Here is a 22,134-nt window from a genome sequence, read left to right as displayed (position 1 = left end):
ATCAGTTTCGGTAATGCATAAAATTACCAAAATAAGGTAAATATTGTACATATTCCATATTGTTATCAATATGTCTGTTACTACATTATATATATATACTTGCAGTGTGTAAATAAAACATTGATGGACTGTTTTGAAGTAGTTTATCATCTTTAAAATACTAAAAAAATGATGTCTGTTCTTGTCTCCATAATGATTGTGAACGATAGGCAAAAAAAAAAAATGCAGTTCCCGTTTAAGCATTATATCCCACCTTCTTACAGCTTTTAGGACATAATGATGTTGTATGCAACTTGCACACGCTCATTAGCATTGTATGTAGTTAGCATTAGGCTAGCTCATATAGCTATTATCATTGAATGTATACTCTATCAGAACAACAACATGCCTACAAATTGGTAGTTAGTTCTCTCGGACTGCATTTGTGTATATTTATATATATATATATATATATATATATATATATATATATATATATATATATATGTATGTATGTATGTATGTATGTATGTATGTATGTATGTATGTATGTATGTATGTATGTATGTATGTATGTATGTATGTATGTATGTATGTATGTATGTATGTATGTATGTATGTATGTATATATATGTATATGTATATGTATATATATATGAAATAAACCAAAATATAGACACTTGAATAAAATAAAACGTTCTTGTTTTATTCTTTGGTTTAAAATGTATGCGCAAGTTGCAAACCGTTACAATTTTTGAACTAAAAAAGTTAACATTTTTGTGACAAAATGGACAAATAGCGTAAAACACAGGACTATTTACTTTTTTTTAGGTGAAGGTGATAAATATAGGCGCTGAAATCACAGGAAAAAAATATATATATATATTTTGGACAAAATTTGGCATTTACATGCACGTGATGAGTATAAATTTAAAATTGGTTACTTGAACGGTTGAATAAATGTGAGTGAAAGTTATGTAAAAATTTGGCAGGGAAATTACATGTTCACTAAAGATTATAAGGTACTGTCATTGGTGGAAACGTAATTTGGTTTAGTTTTTTTTGAAGATTGTTGGTACAAAAATGTGAAAATGTTGTGCAAATGTAATATAGCGCTCAACTATGGAGGTTAATTGTGTTTTTATTACAAAAGTTTTTTTTTTTTAACACTGAATTTATGTAACTTAATCTAACCCTAATTTTTTTGCGTTTAAAATTTGTGAACTGATTTTTTTTTTTACATCAAATTTTGCCGACAATGTCAATAAAAAAATTTTCAGTATTTTAAAATTCAGTGTATAAAAAAAATTAAATAAATCAGTGTAAAAAAAATTCAGTGCTGAAAAATTTGCTGCTTCATAAAGCAAAACTCACTTCCGGTAAATTAAGGCTGAAGCAATCGATCCTGTCTCAGGACCAGCCAATGAGGTGTCAAGTTTGAAGATAAAAAGTGGCTTTGGAGCAATCAAAGCTGCTCACACGGTCACTAAGATGGGCATTATCTTTGACACATCAACCTAATGTGTATTATATTTATCCATGAGAGCATTTTTATTGTAAATTGTGAGGTGTGTCTGTTAAAATCATGGTTGTTTTTACAAATGATGACAGATGTGAACAAAAGCATGTATTGTCTGTGTGTGATGATGTAAATGAGGTGTGGTTGTATTGTATATTAAGTATGTGTCCATGAAAGGGCATTTTATGACTTTTTTCGTAATACTTGTGTATGATTTTATTGTCATAATTTTATTGCATGATTTTTGTATCCCTTTTAATTTAGGTAGCCAGGGACTGCAGATGGAAATTAGCTATTTAGCTATAATCTGGTACAGAACATATCTGTCTTTGACCTTAATGTTTCTGTACATTGTCCCTTCAAATAAAGACTAAACTATAAACTATAAGTTTGAAGTAGCGTGACACGGGTCTTGCAAAACAGCATAAAAAAAGGCCGTTAACAGGGCATAATACAACATAATTAAAATTTTACTGTGGATCGCTGGATATTTTCAAACTAAAGAAATGATTGCAATGGTTAGAATCTTTATACACTGAATTATTTTACACTGAATTTTTATACAGTGATTTTTTTTCCAATGAAATTGTCAACATAAATTGATGTTTAAATAAATTAAATTACATAAATTCGGTGTCAAAATAAATGTTTTCGTAATAAAGACCCAAATTAACCTCCCTACTTAACATTTCTGTACAATTTCCTACAATTTTTTTTTTTTGCACTTTTACCGTTGTGTGGTGTATTTTGTTTGCACCTCAGATATTTGGGTGGTGACCATAACTGATTCAAATGCCCATGAATGGTCAGTCTGTTTCCCCTGTTACTCATTTTACATATGTTCCACAGTGTCGTTGTTTTGTGTGTGTTTTTTTCCCCTCTCTAGGATTCGTGGACGCGACCAGACAAATACGAGGTATGGCTACTAAAAATCGTAGCCGTAGAAGCACTCGCCCCAGACGTAACACCCCCACCCTCAAAGTGCCACCACTTAACCCCACGTGTGCCGCCATTAGCCGATCACTTAGTGTGTTCACACATTAGTCACGTACTGCACTGCATTTCATCCATTTAGTTCCGGAATGTATTTAGAGACGCTGTAGTCGCTGCGCCGTGATTGATTGCTGGGGGAGATTCCATCTTGAAAGCAACGTAGATGTCGATGACGAACTCAAATGTTTGTTTCTCCACATGCTGACGCCCATCCAGCGGCTTAAATGACAATTTCTGTGCGTTCAGGCTAATTGTTAGCAAGCTAGAATCGCAAGACAGCTTTTTTAGCCACAGTTTTTAGAGTTACCCCAATGAGTTTTGACCAAAATTGAGGAGCAAAACGCACAAAAATGTTTGCCGGCTGAACAAAATACACCAAAAAAACTCTTATTTTTTTCCGGTTTATTTTGGGTAAGCACTCTATTTAAGTCAAAATAGCTTGGCTCCAAGTTCCATATTTGCGCTGAGGAAATCAGTTTCGGGAATGCATAAAATGACCAAAATAAGGTAAATATTTTACATATTATATATAGTTATGAACATGTCTGTTAGTACATTATATATATATATATATATATATATACATATATACAGTATATACTTGCAGTGAGTATATAAAACATTGATGGAGGGTTTTGAAGTTGTTTTAGATGAGTTCTGACCAAAATTGACAAGCAAAACGGCCAACAAATGTTTGCAAAAAAACTCCATTTTTTTAGCTAATCGACTACGTCCTTAGTCTCAGAGGATTGACTACTATTAGAAAGTATTTCAAGGTCGTTTTTATTTAGCCTTAAAAATTTAGGTTTTCTACAGTATATTAGCTGGCGTGAGTTTATCGTTCATCGTTTGAAGTTGTCGGCCACTAATGTTGCTACTTAATTTTGGTAGTATTAGCCGAGTATGTAGCTTCATATTTTTCAAAGTCAGTTTTTACTGTGTTTCAAGGAAAATTATTTTTGCGTAACCTTGCTAACTATCCATCCATCCATCCATTTTCTACCGCTTAATCCCTTCGGGGTCGCGGGGGGCGCTGGAGCCTATCTCAGCTACAATCGGGCGGAAGGCGGGGTACACCCTGGACAAGTCGCCACCTCATCACAGGGCCCCTTGCTAACTAACCAACTACAAAGTTACTTATAAAACAAAATGTCTTCTTTAATAGACCATCGAGCTAGCACAGCCAATTTACCATATTTTCCGGACTAAAGAGCGCACCGAGCTATAAGTCACATTCGTTTGGTCTTGCTGGCCAGGGACGTTTTTTCCGGTTTATTTTGGGTAAGCACTCCGTTTAAGTCGAAATAGCTTGGCTCCAAGTTCTACATTTGCGCTGAGGAAATCAGTTTAGGTAATGCATAAAATGACCAAAATAAGGTAAATATTGTACATATTACATATGTTTATGAACATGTCTGCTAGTACATTATATGTATACATGCAGTGTGTATATAAAACATTGATGGAGGGTTTTGAAGTAGTTATAGATGGCCCCAATGAGTTCTGACCAAAATTGAGGAGCAAAACGCACAAAAATGTTTGTAAAAAAACTCAATTTTTTTTTAGCTAATCGACTACGTCCTTAGTCTCAGAGGATTGACTACTATTAGAAAGTAATAAAAGGTAGTTTTTATTTAACCTTAAAAAATTAAGTTTTCTGCAGTATCTTAGCTGGCGTGAGTTTATTTATCATTCATCGTTTGTAGTTGTTGGCCACTAATGTGGTGGTCGGTGGTTGTTGCTACTTATTGTTGGTAGTATTAGCCAAGTATGTAGCTTCATATTTTTCAAAGTCAGCTTCTACAGTGTTTTATGAAAATCATTTTTGCGTAACCTTGCTAACTAACCAACTACAAAGTTACTTATAAAACAAATTGTCTTATATTATAGACCATCGAGCTAGCACAGCCAATTTACCGTATTTTCCGGACTAACGAGCGCACTGGGATATAAGCCACACCCGTTTGGTCTTGCTGGGAAAGGGACGTTTATTTATTATGGGTAAGCACTCCATTTAAGTCAAAATAGCTTGGCTCCAAGTTTTACATTTGCGCTGAGGAAATCAGTTTCGGGAATGCATAAAATGACCAAAATAAGGTAAATATTGTACATTTTACATCTTTTTACGAATATGTCTGTTAGTACATTATATATATATACTTGCAGTGTGTATATAAAACATTTATGGAGGGTTTTGAAGTAGTTTTAGATGCCCCCAATGAGTTCTGACCAAAATTGAGGAGCAAAACGCACACAAATGTTTGTAAAAAAAACTCCAGTTTTTTAGCTAATCGACTACGTCCTTAGTCTCAGAGGATTGACTACTATTAGAAATTATTATAAGGTAGTTTTTATTTAACCTTAAAAATGTACGTTTTCTACAGTATCTTAGCTGGTGTGAGTTTATCGTTCATCGTTTGAAGTTGTCGGCCACTAATGTTGCTACTTAATTTTGGTAGTATGCAGCTTCATATTTTTCAGTCAGCTTCTACAGTGTTTTAAGGAAAATAATTTTCGCGTAACCTTGCTAACTAACCAACTACAAAGTTACTTATAAAACAAAATGTCTTATATTAGAGCTAGCACACCCGATTTACCGTATTTTCCAGACTAAAGAGCGCACCGGAATAAAAGCCATACCCACTAAATCCGAGAAGAGGAAAATATTTTTCCATATATTAACCGCACCGCAAATGTGTACGTTGGGAAATGAATACTTACACATAAAGATTCTGTGATTGATTATTTACATACCTTAATTGTTTCCAAACTGTGGCTGCAACACGGCAGTAAAACGTCATAAACCCACTCGCTGCTGAAGCTAGCTCTCCCGTCAGCTAAATAGAACCAATAATTCCACAGTGACGTCTTAGTGAATTCACGGAGGAATTTGTGAAACTGAAGCAATACAAAAAGAATGCTGTTGTAGCACTCGTAAACATTTTAGCATATTAGCTACTGCTAACGACGCTAGCCTCATTACAAATATGCATGAAAACAGTCCTACAGACGTCACACATGGGACGGTTTAGTACGTTTAAACAGTTTTAGTTATACTGTCAAACTTACAAAAGTTGCTTCGAGTGATGAATGGAGAATCCGTACGAGTAGAACCGCTATGGACGGCTAGGAGACTGAACGGAAATTCTACTTCAGGTTTTGAAGCACTAAATAGAAGGACAATGCAGTGAGCAAATGCGTCCAAAAGATGGCGACATAGCATAACATAACAACGAAACACTTTCCTAATGTATTTGCTTGTTTTTGTTTTTATTTATTTAAATTTAATGCTGTCAGCGAAGAGAAGTCCATAAATCAATCTTATAAGCAGCAGAGTTCAAAGTGTAGTAAAAAGGTAGCCGCTTGAAGTCGGGAATTTTTGGTAGTAGTTCTCAGCCACTAGTTTTGACGTCATATTCGGTGGTTGTTCCTCTTTAAATTTGGTGGTCTCCTGAAATCGGTAGGTCGTGAGTACAAACCCCGGCCGAGTCATACCAAAGACTATAAAAATGGGACCCATTGCCTCCCTGCTTGGCACTCGGCATCAAGGGTTGGAATTGGGGGTTAAATCACCAAAATGATTCCCGCTCACTGCTCCCCTCACCTCCCAGGGGGTGGAACAAGGGGATGGGTCAACTGCAGAGGGTAATTTCACCACACCTAGTGTGCGTGTGACTATCAGTGGTGCTTTAACTTTCACTTCATATTCTTCTAAATCAGCGTTGACAAAGTTTCATATTTGTGTAACCCTGCTCACTAAGCATCCCATCGATTGACTATCACAACAAGCTCTGTCGGCCATCTTTTAAAAAATTCCGCAATTAAACATTTCAGTTGGACCGTTGTAATTTGGGGTATTAAAATGAAATCCTTCAAAGAGTCTGGACTAAAATTCTCAGGAAAACACCAAAGGATGCGATGTTGCATATTTCATAATGCGTTCATTTTCAATGAAACATTTGTTTAGTCTTCGGGAGTCATCGCAGTCCTATCTGTTTTCAATCATATTTGCAGACCTCCAGATCTATTTTGCGCACTGGATTCGGAAATAGAAGCCTTGTCAAGAATTGCTCTTTGTCGGTAGATGAGTGCTTATAGAAATAGAAAGATATGTTTGACCTTCACCGTGTTGTGTAATAGCCATGTTTCCAAGCATTTTCCATTTTGGTACTAATGAAGTCCTTCGAGGGACATAGTAGGTTGGACGATTGAATCCATGTTTGTTATTGTATAAGACTAGCATTTTTGGGTTGACCTTTTTTATAACAGTAACAACACCCGTGTTTTAGAAAGTGTAGCAAAAAATAATGCTGTTCAGCAGTAATTACGAGGAATATAATCCGGCCTGATCGTTACATGCACCTACTATTGATTCAAGCGCTCGTATGGATTTTGTGCGCATTGATCGGCCCGATCTTTAGCCGGGTTCTACTAGCTGAGGAGCCCGGCTGAGTGGAGCTCCGCATCATCAGTCAAAGGCTGTCTTTGTAAAACCCCAAAAGTGTCGTCATGCAGTCGTACTTTTGCTTAAAAGACTGAGCCGGCAACTGAAAGGCAATTGTTATGACTCAGGAAAGTGTGACAAATCTGTCTCGGAATAAGTTTACGGATCACCTCCTTACATACAAACCCTGTTTCCATATGAGTTGGGAAATTGTGTTAGATGTAAATATAAACGGAATACAATGATTTGCAAATCCTTTTCAACCCATATTCAATTGAAAGCACTACAAAGACAAGATATTTGATGTTCAAACTCATAAACTTTATTTTTTTTTTGCAAATAATAATTAACTTAGAATTTCATGGCTGCAACACGTGCCAAAGTAGTTGGGAAAGGGCATGTTCACCACTGTGTTACATGGCCTTTCCTTTTAACAACACTCAGTAAACGTTTGAGAACTGAGGAGACACATTTTTGAAGCTTCTCAGGTGGAATTCTTTCCCATTCTTGCTTGATGTACAGCTTAAGTTGTTCAACAGTCCGGGGGTCTCCGTTGTGGTATTTTAGGCTTCATAATGCGCCACACATTTTCAATGGGAGACAGGTCTGGACTACAGGCAGGCCAGTCTAGTACCCGCACTCTTTTACTGTGAAGCCACGTTGATGTAACACGTAGCTAGGCATTGTCCTGCTGAAATAAGCAGGGGCGTCCATGGTAACGTTGCTTGGATGGCAACATATGTTGCTCCAAAACCTGTATGTACCTTTCAGCATTAATGGCGCCTTCACAGATGTGTAAGTTACCCATGTCTTGGGCACTAATACACCCCCATACCATCACAGATGCTGGCTTTTCAACTTTGCGCCTATAACAATCCGGATGGTTCTTTTCCTCTTCGGTCCGGAGGACACGACGTCCACAGTTTCCAAAAACAATTTGACATGTGGACTCGTCAGACCACAGAACACTTTTCCACTTTCTATCAGTCCATCTTAGACGAGCTCAGGCCCAGCAAAGCCGACGGCGTTTCTGGGTGTTGTTGATAAACGGTTTTCGCCTTGCATAGGAGAGTTTTAACTTGCACTTACAGATGTAGCGACCAACTGTAGTTACTGACAGTGGGTTTCTGAGGTGTTCCTGAGCCCATGTGGTATATCCTTTACACACTGATGTCGCTTGTTGATGCAGTACAGCCTGAGGGATCGAAGGTCACGGGCTTAGCTGCTTACGTGCAGTGATTTCTCCAGATTCTCTGAACCCTTTGATGATTGTACGGAGCGTAGATGGTGAAATCCCTAAATTCCTTGCAATAGCTGGTTGAGAAAGGTTTTTCTTAAACTGTTCAACAATTTGATCACGCATTTGTTGACAAAGTGGTGACCCTCGCCCCATCCTTGTTTGTGAATGACTGAGCATTTCATGGAATCTACTTTTATACCCAATCATGGCACCCACCTGTTCCCAATTTGCCTGTTCACCTGTGGGATGTTCCAAATAAGTGTTTGATGAGCATTCCTCAACTTTATCAGTATTTATTGCCACCTTTCCCAATTTCTTTGTCACGTGTTGCTGGCATTAAATTGTAAAGTTAATGATTATTTGCACACAAAAAAAATGTTTATCAGTTTGAACATCAAATATCTTGTCTTTGTAGCATATTCAACTGAATATGGGTTGAAAATGATTTGCAAATCATTGTATTCCGTTTATATTTACATCTAACACAATTTCCCAACTCATATGGAAACGGGGTTTGTACTTCAAATTTTGAAATGATCCATCCAAGGGATTTTGATTCGTTTGTCCGATGATAAACTAATAAGTTCACTTGAGGACAATTTGACATAACGAGCAGCTAAAATAACCGAGAAAAACCTGTTGGAGGAATTTTTTGTATCTGTCAAATGCCAACTGCATTTGCGGTAGATGAGTTGTACAGTACATCTGGAAATTATTCACAGTGCTTCACTTTTCCCACATGTTGTTATGTTACAGCCTTATTCCAAATTGGAATACATGCATTTTGTCCTTAAAATTCTACAGACAATACCCAATACTGAAAATTTTATCAGTACTTTGTTGACAGCAATTACAGCCTCAAGTCTTTTTGAATACGATTCCACAAGCTTGGCACACCTATCCTTGGGCAGTTTACCCCATTCCTCTTTTTTCAAGCTCCCATCAGGTTGGTTGGGAAGTGTTGGTTTTCATCAAGGATGTCTCTATACATTGTCTAGTCAGGGAGGTGACCAAGTACCCCATGGTCACTCTGTCAGAGCTACAGCCCAGCAGGCACAAGACATTGATACGACGTTGGTTATACATACACGTCCTTTAAAACTGGCTTCAAAACAAGGTTACAAAATAGTTGTATTTGTAAATTGAGACAACGTTGATGTCTAACGTTGGATCCATGTTGTTGGTTGGTAAATGACCAAGTTTCAATGGTCAAGTCAACATCACAACCTGACAGTGAATAAACGTCCTTGTATTTGTATTTGTGTTGTAGAATATTGGTTGGAAAATGACCAAAATTCAATGGTCAAATCTATATATATATATATATATATATATATATATATATATACATATATATACCGTATTTCCTTGAATTGCCGCCGGGAACATAGTATTCGCCTGCCTAGAATTACAGCCGGGTCAAACTCATTTCGCAAAATAATTAGCGCATGCTTGGCACTTCCGCCGGGTCAAATATGAGTCATTAAATGACTTCCGCCTCCTGGTGGTAGAGGGCGCTAATGATCCTTCTTGCGACTGCTGGTACTGCAGAAGACCGGTGCTGCAGAAGAAGACAACACGCAGCAAGAGTGAGCAGCCATTGTTTGCTTGCACTTTTACCATGGAGGATTACATATCTAAAATAAAACAGTTTTCTAAACTGGACTTTCAATCGAAGCAGGAGGTAATACTTAAAGGAAGATCTCCATCGAGACAGAGAGACTTTTAAAACTGAAGAAAGATAAGGAAGACTTCTATAGGAGCTGCGCATGGACTCATTTATAGCTAAAGGTAAGACCATAGTAACGTTTGTTTTATTAAATGTGATTTTCATGATAAGGTAAGCGCCGGAGTGAGAAGAGGTTTTAAAATAATTAGCGCATGCTTGCCAATCCCGCATGCTTTTGGTAAACGCAGGAGTGAGAAGAGGTTTTAAATTAATTAGCGCCCCGGCGGCTATTCAAGGAAATACGGTATATATATATATATATATATATATATATATATATATATATATATATATATATATATATATATATATATATATATATATATATATATATATATATATATATATATATATATATACACACTACCGTTCAAAAGTTTGGGTGAAATAGCCTTCATTTCTAAGAACAAGAATAGACTGTCGAGTTTCAGATGAAAGTTCTCTTTTTCTGGCCATTTTGAGCGTTTAATTGACCCCACAAATGTGATGCTCCAGAAACTCAATCTGCTCAAAGGAAGGTCAGTTTTGTAGCTTCTGTAACGAGCTAAACTGTTTTCAGATGTGTGAACATGATGGCACAAGGGTTTTCTAATCATCAATTAGCCTTCTGAGCCAATGAGCAAACACATTGTACCATTAGAACACTGGAGTGATAGTTGCTGGAAATGGGCCTCTATACACCTATGTAGATATTGCACCAAAAACCAGACATTTGCAGCTAGAATAGTCATTTACCACATTAGCAATGTATAGAGTGTATTTATTTAAAGTTAAGACTAGTTTAAAGTTATCTTCATTGAAAAGTACAGTGCTTTTCCTTCAAAAATAAGGACATTTCAATGTGACCCCAAACTTTTGAAAGGTAGTGTGTATATAGTTACTTTACATGCAATTGCTTTTCGATTAAATTTTTTTAGTAACCCCTGCTTTAGAAACTGTGCCTGGATCAGAGAGAAAATTAAAAAGTCACTCCTACACTTTCAATTACTATATCAACATTAGCATTCATTTACTTGCAAACCCGCCTCGTCTAATTAAAGTGATTCATTTGCGTTAATGAAGAAATCCTGTATTATCCGTATGTTGCTTTTCATTAATTCTCGCCGCGTGTCCGTCCAGCACTTGAAGTCGACGTATCAATTTTTGATGACGCATACATGCCGAGAGAATTTTAATAGACGCGTGTGGCAACCGGAGCGGAGACGTACAGGCGGCTGTTAGCGTGAGCTGTGTCGCCCGGAGGGAAGAGAAGCTTTTCAAATACCTCTTCATCAGCCCGTAACATGAAGCTTCTTCATTATTCACAGTCCTCTTTTAGACCTTTAACATCTTCCGTCTGACCAAAAGACTCACAGAATGCTTACGTCTCATTTTTAAGGCTAATATAGAACAATTCACTCATGTGTTACTAACACAAAGATGCCAGCGTCATGCGTTGTCGTCAAAAAAACATTTTTAAGTAATGTAATTGAGTTATACTTACCACAATGTCTATGAGTCTACACACAGATTTTAGCATTGTTCAGCGTCTATTGTGTGTGTTAGTTTCTGAGTTAGCTGGTCTGGTTGTTAGTGTAATTCACTTGTTTGTTAGCCAGCTAACGGGTTTGTTTATCCAGTTAGTTGTTAGCTCGATAGCTACCCTGCTGTCTTAGTTCAGTAGCTAATCATGTTCAGTTAATGTGTTTGTTTGCTATCTATGCTGTTTGTTTTTTGTTAGCCATTTCGTTGTTTATTTAGTTGATTATTGGGCTTTCATTTGGTTTAATCAATCAATCAAGCAATCAATCAATCAAAGTTTACTTAAATAGCCCTTAATCACGAGTGTCTCAAAGGGCTGCACAAGCCACGACGACATCGGCTCAGATCCCACATCAGGGCAAGAAAAAACTCAACCCAATGAGATAACAATGAGAATGACGTCCCCAAATGATGACGCGGGGTGTTTTCAAATTCAGTTCAAACATCTGGCAATCTGATAACTGCAAATTTGTCACCTTGTGGACGAAATGAGTAATTCAGGTCAATGCCCAAGAGTCATGGTTGTGTAGTGCAGCAGAGCAATTACTTTTATGACGCAATCCAAACAACCTTCCCTAGTCATGGCGCAAAAAAAACAAATGCAACCAACACAAAATGTGAACACACGGTCACACATAACATAACCTGCTCACTGGAACTTTTCTGAGTTAGCTGGCTAGTTAGGTGGTCTGGTTGTTAGTGGAATTCACTTGTTTGTTAGCTAGCTAACCGGTTTGTTTATTTAGTTAGTTGTTAGCACGATAGCTACCCTGCTGTCTTAGTTCAGTGGCTAATCATGTTCAGTTAATGTGTTTGTTTGCTAGCTATGCCATTTTTGTTGTTGTTGGCCATCTCGTTGTTTATTTAGTTAATTATTGGGCTTATACAAGTGTCTCAAAGGGCTCCACATCCTTGGCTCAGATCCCACATCAGGGCAAGAAAAAACCTAACCCTATAGGATATAATGAGAATGACGTCCCCGACTGATGCACAGATGAGTGGTCCACCCCGGGTCCTGACTTTGAACAGCTAGCGCTTCATATGTGGTCACCTAAATAAACGTTCTACGCAGGAGAGGGGGACAGAGCAGAAAAGAGACGGCAGATCAACTGGTCTAAAAGGGGGGTCTGTTCAAAGGCTAGCGTATACAAATGAGTTTTAAGATGGGACTTAAATACATCTACTCATGTTAATTAGATTCCAATTTGAATTCTATATTCGCACCATAGGATCAGCATCCTATTTTATTAATTTTTTTAATACTCTTCTTTTTTGGCACTCATTGGACTACATGTACACACAGGTACTAAATTTTGCGTCATTTTTATGTGTACAAGTGCATTAGTATTACAATTAAGTTCCTTGAATCCTGGAATTAGCTATCCTGTCTGTTTAATCGGTTAGTTGTTAGCTAGCTATCCTGTTTGTTTTTTTTATAGTTGGAAGTAGTTTTGTAGTTAACCAAAAAGTGATGGTTTGCAAGCTAGCCTGTTTGTTTGGTTGCTACCAGGTTAGTTTTTATAATTAGCTTGAATTATTGTTTGCCTATATATGGAGTATTCTATGGTAGAATATTCCATCTCTTACACCGAAATCCTGTCTCACCCGAAGAAACTGAAAAGTATATTCATTAAGAAGACATTAACCTTTTTAAGCTACCCGGTAGTTTGTTTTTTCTCATTTCTAAGCTAGCTCACTACCATTTTCGTTTGTGTCGTTAGTTTGTGAGCCTGTTTTTATTTGTGTATATTTGGTTTGTTAACTTGTTTTTCTCACATTTTGATTAAATCTATCAATCAATCAAAGTTTATTTATCCAGCCCTTAATCACAAGCTAACCTGTCTGTTTAATCGGTTAGTTGTTAGCCAGCTATCCTGTTTGTTTGTTTAGTTAGAAGTAGTTACCCTGTTTGCTTTTGTAGTTGGCAAAAAAAGTGATTGTTTGCAAGCTAGCCTGTTTGTTTGGTTGCTACCAAGTTAGCTTTTATAATTAGCTTGAATTATTGTTTGTCTATATATATATACCGAAATCTTATCTGACTAGAAGAAACTGAAAAGTATATTCATTAAGAAGACATGAACCTTTTTAAGCTCGTTTGTTTTTTCTAATTTCTAAGCCAGCTCGCTACCATTTTCGTTTGTGTCGTTAGTTTGCGAGCCTGTTTGTATTTGTGTATATTTGGATTGTTAGCCTGTTTATTTTCTCCCATTTTGATTCAATCAATCAATCAATCAATCAATCAAAGTGTATTTATCCAGCCCTTAATCACAAGCTAACCTGTCTGTTTAATCGGGTAGGTATTAGCTAGCTATCCTGTTTGTTTGTTTGTTTAGTTAGAAGTAGTTACCCTGTTTGCTTTTGTAGTTGGCAAAAAAAGTGATTGTTTGCAAGCTAGCCTGTTTGTTTGGTTGCTACCAAGTTAGCTTTTATAATTAGCTTGACTTATTGTTTGTCTATATATATACCGAAATCTTATCTGACTAGAAGAAACTGAAAAGAATATTTATTAAGAAGACATTAACATTTTTAAGTTTGTTTGTTTTTTCTCATTTCTAAGCTAGCTCGCTACCATTTTTGTTTGTGTCATTAGTTTGCGAGCCTGTTTGTATTTGTGTATATTTGGATTGTTAGCCTGTTTATTTTCTCACATTTTGATTCAATCAATCAATCAATCAATCAATCAATCAATCAATCAATCAAAGTGAATTTATATAGCCCTTAATCACAAGCTAACCTGTCTGTTTAATCAGTTAGTTGTTAGCTAGCTATCCTGTTTGTTTGTTTGTTTGTTTGTTTAGTTAGAAGTAGTTACCCTGTTTGCTTTTGTAGTTGGCAAAAAAAAGTGATTGTTTGCAAGCTAGCCTGTTTGTTTGGTTGCTACCAAGTTAGCTTTTATAATTAGCTTGAATTATTGTTTGTCTATATATATATACCGAAATCTTATCTGACTAGAAGAAACTGAAAAGTATATTCATTAAGAAGACATGAACCTTTTTAAGCTTGTTTGTTTTTTCTAATTTCTAAGCCAGCTCGCTACCATTTTCGTTTGTGTCGTTAGTTTGCGAGCCTGTTTGTATTTGTGTATATTTGGATTGTTAGCCTGTTTATTTTCTCACATTTTGATTCAATCAATCAATCAATCAATCAAAGTGTATTTATCCAGCCCTTAATCACAAGCTAACCTGTCTGTTTAATCGGGTAGGTATTAGCTAGCTATCCTGTTTGTTTGTTTGTTTGTTTGTTTGTTTAGTTAGAAGTAGTTACCCTGTTTGCTTTTGTAGTTGGCAAAAAAAGTGATTGTTTGCAAGCTAGCCTGTTTGTTTGGTTGCTACCAAGTTAGCTTTTATAATTAGCTTGACTTATTGTTTGTCTATATATATACCGAAATCTTATCTGACTAGAAGAAACTGAAAAGAATATTTATTAAGAAGACATTAACATTTTTAAGTTTGTTTGTTTTTTCTCATTTCTAAGCTAGCTCGTTACCATTTTTGTTTGTGTCATTAGTTTGTGAGCCTGTTTGTGTTTGTGTATATTTGGATTGTTAGCCTGTTTATTTTCTCACATTTTGATTCAATCTATCAATCAATCAAAGTTTATTTATATAGCCCTTAATCACAAGCTAACCTGTCTGTTTAATCAGTTAGTTGTTAGCTAGCTATCCTGTTTGTTTGTTTAGTTAGAAGTAGTTACCCTGTTTGCTTTTGTAGTTGGCAAAAAAAGTGGTTGTTTGCAAGCTAGCCTGTTTGTTTGGTTGCTACCAAGTTAGCTTTTATAATTAGCTTGAATTATTGTTTGTCTTATCTGACTAGAAGAATCTGAAAAGTATATTCATTATGAGGACATGAACCTTTTTGAGCTGGTTTGTTTTTTCTCATTTCCAAGCCAGCTTGCTACCATTTGTGTTTGCGTCGTTAGTTTGCGAGCCTGTTTGTGTTTTTGTATATTTTGGTTTGTTCGCCTATTTATTTTCTCACGTTTTGATTCAGGTTCTACTGCAACGGAGCAAGAAGTAGCCCATTAACTAACACACTGACAGAAAGACAAATCAAAAGTTCACATTTGTGTTCACTGCATCTCATTTTTCTAACAGAACAAAGTATTTCCCTCTTTCCAGGGAAGTCCTTACTCAGCATAGTGTTGATGCAAACGTGGAGTGACTGCCAAGAGTCGCATTCACAATTATTTTGTCCTGTCTCTTACCTCGCAGAGCCAGGACAGAAACATTGTTGTGCGAAGCCACGCCAGGGTGTCCTCCCTCCTCTTGAAGAATATCCAGTTCACCTACGCGGGACAGTACCTGTGCACCGCCAGCAACTCCATCGGCCAGGACAACCAGCACGTGTACCTGGAGGTCCGCTGTAAGTGCTCCTGGACTTAAGATCTTGTTTTTTCTAAACAGGAATCCTATTGTTTGTTTGTATTTGTTTATTTGAAGGACAACGTGCAGTCATTTTAAGAAAATGGCTGCACCAGATTTAGCACCTTGCTCGTTTCCGTCTGTAGTCCTTTTATGGAGCGTTTAACATCCACAATTAAAATTTACACAGGACTGAACGTACGCAACAATATTAAAATGACATAATGATAAGCAATTTAAAATACGAGTACAATGCATAGAGCAGGGGTGTCAAATTCGTTTTCATTGAGGGCCACGTCGCAGTTGTGGTTGCCCTCAGAGGGCCGTTTTTTTAAAAATGGGTAATATATGAAAATACATGTACAGTCGCGATCAAAAGTGTACATACACTTGTAAAGAACATAATGTCATGGCTGTCTTGAGTTTCCAATCATTTCTACAACTCTTAGTTTGTTGTGATAGAGTGATTGGAGCACATACTTGTTGGTCACAAAAAACATTCATGAAGTTTAGTTCTTTTACGAATTTATTATGGGTCTACTGAAAATGTGAGCAAATCTGCTGGGTCAAAAGTATACATACAGCAATGTTAATATTTGTTTACATGTCCCTTGGCAAGTTTCACTGCAATAAGGCGCTTTTGGTAGCCATCCACAAGCTACTGGCAAGCTTCTGGTTGAAGTTTTGACTAGATTGCACAGTACAGTACATATTCCGTACAATTAACCACTAAATGGTAACACCCGAATAAGTTTTTCAACTTGTTTAAGTCGGGGTCCACGTTAATCAATTCATGGTAAATTTTGTCCACTCCTCTTGACAAAATTGGTGCAGATCAGCTAAATGTGTTGGTTTTCTGACATGGACTTGTTTCTTCAGCACGTTTAAGTCCGGACTTTGGGAAGGCCATTCTAAAACCTTAATCCTAGCTTGATTTAGCCATTCCTTTACCACTTTTGATGTGTGTTTGGGGGTCATTGTCCTGTTGGAACACCCAACTGCGCCCAAGACCCAACCTCCGGGCTGATGATTTTAGGTTTTCCTGAAGAATTTGGAGGTAATCCTCCTTTTTCATTGTCCCATTTAAAGCACCAGTTCCATTGGCAGAAAAACAGGCCCAGAGCATAATACTACTACCACCATGCTTGACGGTGGGAATGGTGTTCCTGGGATTAAAGGCCTCACCTTTTCTCCTCCAAACATATTGCTGAGTATTGTGGCCAAACAGCTACATTTTTGTTTCATCTGACATCACATGGACAAAGATAATACCTTCTGGAGGAAAGTTCTGTGTATGTAAACATTTGATCGTGACTGTATATATATATAATACATTAACAATATATCTACAACTGGTACCTCAGTCACCATAATTTTACAGTAAAAGCAGTGGGTTTTTTTTTTTACAGCATATAAAAGAATTTAATAAATGGAAAGGAATTGGGAAAAAATACCACTGTTATTAGCGGTGAAATTCAAGCAACAGAGCTGCCAGTTTGTTTGTTTTTACCGTAAAATCCTGCTGTTTTAATGTTTTTTTTTTTTTGTTGTTTTTTACATTTTAGTGTCTTACTCTATGTGGAAAAAAAACAGTACCAAAGTTGATTTTACGGTAAAAAAGTATACCGTAAAATCTGTTGTCAATTTTACAATCTACAATTTGATTGATAATTTGTTTTGAAATCATAAGTCAAGCATATATTTAAGTACAGTATTTATCTTTATTTTAACAAAAATTAATATAATATTTTGATTTTGATAATATTGAATGTTAAAAGATGTGCAATTGCATGCAGTACATGATTTTTAATGACAAAAGGGAAAGAACAAATACATTTAGTAAGAAATATTAAGCATTTTATTAACGCATATTATTTCCAGGCTTTCGCGGGCCACATAAAATAATGATTCGGCCCCCGGGCCTTGAGTTTGAAACCCGTGACATAAAGGGTATGCGAGTTACAAATACGTAGGCGGTCAAGTTACAGTATTTTAGCAGCTTCATTTAAAGCAGGGGTGTCGAACGTACGGCCCGATCAGGCCCGCGAACAGGTTTTATCCGGCCCACGGGATGAGTTTGCTAAGTATAAAATTAACCTGAAATTTGTGAATGAAAGAAACAGCTGTTCTAAATGTGTCCACTGGATGTCGCAATAGCAATTATTTGTCCAAAATAAACCACATGATGTCAGTACATCAGTCGAGGAAAATGATCCAGCTACATAAATAACATCCTGTAATTTGATTTTGATATAATTTTTTTATCTTGATAGATTGAAAATTAACACCAATGAGTGATGACTGATGAACATTATCACATAATGTATTCAGAAAATATAAATAACGACAAAGATAGAATACTATTAACCGTAACATGTAAGTGTAAAAATGATTTGTACATTTTGAGAATGTGCTTGTTCTTTTTTTAAACAAAGAAAACAATCTGACGTTGTCTTTATTTTTAAGTTATCGTGCCGTGATTTTATCACTTGGAAGTAGATTTTTCTCCATGTGGCCCCCGATCTAAAATGAGTTTGACACCCCTGATTTAAAGTGCTAGTACATGTTAGCCAAAGCACGTACCAATCACAGTCTTCAACAAATCCTCTGAAAATATTCAGGGATTATATCTGTTTGCTTTTAATTCAACATCTTTAAGCGAGATCTTTTTTTGATTTTGAATGAAACCCAAGCTCAAAGATAGATAACGAGTACTCTGTTCCGTTTTCAGCATGAGATCAGTCTATTTCTGCATTCCATTTACCTCGGAAGCTAAAGACTTTTCAGCGTTCCAGTTATAAATGTGGCCACATCTACTTAAGCTATTCTTGCGTTTGCCTTGTTTGAATATTAACAACTTCTGGACAAATACGCGCTCTTTCTGCACCCTTTAAACCCGGTAGGTGAAGAATAAACAAAAAGATGCCATTGTTACCTTCTATTTTTACATTACCGTGTATATACGTCCAACAATACATTGGATATAGGTGAATTTGTGCGACAAAAACTAGTCAGGAGTGCTCAAAAGGTATATTACTGAAGCTTCTATTATTGTTCAACCATCATTGAAAGCCAACTCGGGGGTGGTGAGGACTTTTCGAGGAAGAAATCCGACATCAGGGGGCAAACTATTTGAAAACCAACCCATCTGATCTTGGAAATGCCGACTTCCCAGTACCAATGTAACACAGCAACAATCAGTTTGGAAACTTGCAGGGATTATTGGTCAACATCAAATCAGGCATCCTATTGATTTTGATCTCTACCCAACATAAGATTTCCCCCAGGTAGCTGACGTTAAAGATTAGCCAACTACGGGCAAATAAAGTTAAATCCGAACGTTTAAATCAGTATCTTGTTCTGGTTTATCAGTACAGCATTCGCAGTCGACAACTAATCTTTCTGAAGCGTTCAGGGTTTACTGGCCAACATCAAGACGGCCCCAATACTTAAGGTGAAACATGTGTTCCAGTGTTGTAATAAACCAAGCAAAATCGTCAAGCCATCCTCTTAAAACTGTCAAGAACAGTTGTTCAACATCAAAGCAAGCATCGTATTGATTTGGATCTTTGTCCGACACGAGTCCCCAGGTATTAGTGAACTACTGGTAGAGGAAGATCAGTTTGAAGGTATAGATCAGTGTAGTACCTTGTTTTGTTCCATCAATTTATCATTCAGAATCCTCAACCATTGTTTTCCAAACAAAAAATCTAACACAAAATGACCCCAGACAGTTGAGATCCAGGTAACTGTCTAGCTCGGACTCCTAGAACACACAATCTTCATTGCATTATCCATCACTTCTTTCATATTTCAATTGTTCAACACAAAGCTTGCTGGTGAATTCCGCAATAATAATTTAGGATATCTGGGAAAGATTTACTTTTTTTGCAGAGTGCTACGAACCCACTATTGCGGCCCATCCATCAGTTCTGGTGGAGATCAGCTCGAAGACTGGTAGTTTTGTCTTGCTAACAAATCCCATTAAAACATTTAAAATATCCTTACCTCTTATGTAAATGGCAAAATACTGAGTAGGTCCTCTAAACACACAATTGTGCCACATCCATCAATGGGATGGGAATTGATTTTTAAAAAAAATGCTGGTTCCGATTCCACTTTCAATTCTGCTTTTCGATTCGGTTCCTTAACAGTTCTCTTATCGATTCCTAATTAGGAAAAAAAAGAGAAATAGGATAGATTAGCATCAATTTTGTTTAGTTTATGCTAGGTTCACACCAACGGCGCTTTGACGGCGCTTTAAAGCGGCATGCAAAGCGGCATGCAAAGCGGCGTTAAAGCGTAACAAAGCCTGATTAAAGCGTGAGGGTCGTAATGGATCGTGGGAAAGCTTGTAGTGAAGCGGGACATGCGGGAAGTTCGCCAAAAATTTTTAAACGGTTTAAAAAAATTCTGCGCTTTGTCAAGAATGGAATAAAGCGCCGAGAGCGTATCAAAGCGTGACAAAGCCTGACAAAGCTCAGCAAAGCTTGACTCAAAGCGTAGGAAAGCTTAACAGATCTTGGTTCAAAGCGCAATAGGAAGTGACTGTGATATTGACTAGTGACATTGAAACTTTATGTAAAACCAACACAGGATTACAAATCCATTCTCTTTTCAATCAATCAATCAATCAATGTTTATTTATATAGCCCTAAATCACTAGTGTCTCAAAGGGCTGTACAAGCCACAACGACATCCTCGGTGTCGAGTGGGTCTGACATAATATTGTGAAAGTCCAACACATCAGCGAAAGTCCAGTCCATGGTGGGGCCAGCGGGAACCATCCCGAGTGGAGACGGGTCAGCAGCGTAGAGATGTCCCCATCTGATGGACAGGCTAGCGGTCCACCCCGGAGCAGAGTAGAAAAGAAAAGAAAAGAAACGGCAGATCAACTGGTCTAAAAAGGGAGTCTATTTAAAGGCTAGAGTATACAAATGAGTTTTAAGAAGAGACTTAAATGCTTCTACTGAGGTAGCATCTCTAACTTTTACCGGGAGGGCATTCCATAGTATTGGAGCCCGAATAGAAAACGCTCTATAGCCCGCAGACTTTTTTTGGGCTCTGGGAATCACTAATAAGCCGGAGTTCTTTGAACGCAGATTTCTTGCCGGGACATATGGTACAATACAATCGTCAAGATAGGCAGGAGCTTGACCGTGTAGTATTTTATACGTAAGTAGTAAAACCTTAAAGTCGCATCTTAGGTGCACAGGAAGCCAGTGCAAGTGAGCCAGTATAGGCGTAATATGATCAAACTTTCTTGTTTTTGTCAAAAGTCTAGCAGCCGCATTTTGTACCATCTGTAATCTTTTAATGCTAGACATAGGGAGGCCCGAAAATAATACGTTACAGTAATCGAGACGAGACGTAACGAACGCATGGATAATGATCTCAGCATCGCTTGTGGACAAAATGGAACGAATTTTAGCGATATTACGGAGATGAAAGAAGGCCGTTTTAGTAACACTCTTAATGTGTGACTCAAACGAGAGAGTTGGGTCGAAGATAATACCCAGATTCTTTACCGAGTCGCCTTGTTTAATTGTTTGGTTGTCAAATGTTAAGGTGGTATTATTAAATAGATGTTGGTGTTGAGCAGGACCGATAATCAGCATTTCCGTTTTCTTAGCGTTGAGTTGCAAAAAGTTAGCGGACATCCATTGTTTAATTTCATTAAGACACGCCTCCAGCTGACTACAATCCGGCGTGTTGGTCAGCTTTAGGGGCATGTAGAGTTGGGTGTCATCAGCATAACAGTGAAAGCTAACACCGTATTTGCGTATAATGTCACCTAGCGGCAGCATGTAAATACTAAAGAGTGCAGGGCCAAGAACTGAACCCTGGGGAACTCCGCACGTTACCTTAACATAGTCCGAGGTCACATTGTTATGGGAGACACACTGCATCCTGTCAGTAAGATAAGAGTTAAACCAAGACAAGGCTAAGTCTGACATCCCAATACGCGTTTTGATACGCTCTAATAAAATATTATGATCAACAGTATCGAAAGCGGCGCTAAGATCAAGAAGCAGCAACATAGATGAAGCATCAGAATCCATCGTCAGCAATAGATCATTAGTCATTTTTGCGAGGGCTGTCTCCGTAGAGTGATTTGCCCTGAAACCGGATTGAAAAGGTTCACAGAGATTGTTAGTCACTAAGTGTTCATTTAGCTGCTGTGCGACAATTTTTTCGAGAATTTTCGAGATAAACGGTAGGTGGGACACCGGCCGGTAGTTCACCATGAGGTCAGGATCGAGGTTAGGTCTTTTGAGTAGAGGATGAATAACCGCTTTTTTGAATGCTAGAGGAACAGTACCAGAGGAAAGTGATAAGTTTATAATAT

General features: G+C 37.3%; 1 protein-coding gene across 2 annotated transcripts in view; it reads left to right on the top strand.

Annotated features, from left to right (window-relative positions):
- Positions 1-22,134, top strand: part of LOC133651091 (neural cell adhesion molecule 1-like) — an 881,445-nt gene that overhangs the window by 471,938 nt on the left and 387,373 nt on the right. Inside the window, exons 10-11 of one of the 2 annotated variants that reach the window (XM_062049028.1) lie at positions 2,385-2,414; positions 15,636-15,786. In XM_062049028.1, the coding sequence (XP_061905012.1) occupies positions 2,385-2,414; positions 15,636-15,786 (181 nt within the window). The remainder of the gene's footprint in view (positions 1-2,384; positions 2,415-15,635; positions 15,787-22,134) is intronic. The other variant, XM_062049029.1, reaches the window with a different exon arrangement.

This window comes from Entelurus aequoreus, linkage group LG05 (assembly GCF_033978785.1).
Source record: "Entelurus aequoreus isolate RoL-2023_Sb linkage group LG05, RoL_Eaeq_v1.1, whole genome shotgun sequence".
Lineage (NCBI taxonomy): Eukaryota > Metazoa > Chordata > Actinopteri > Syngnathiformes > Syngnathidae > Entelurus > Entelurus aequoreus.
Note: the sequence above shows the minus strand (reverse complement) of the source record. Positions and strands in the feature narration are given on the sequence as shown.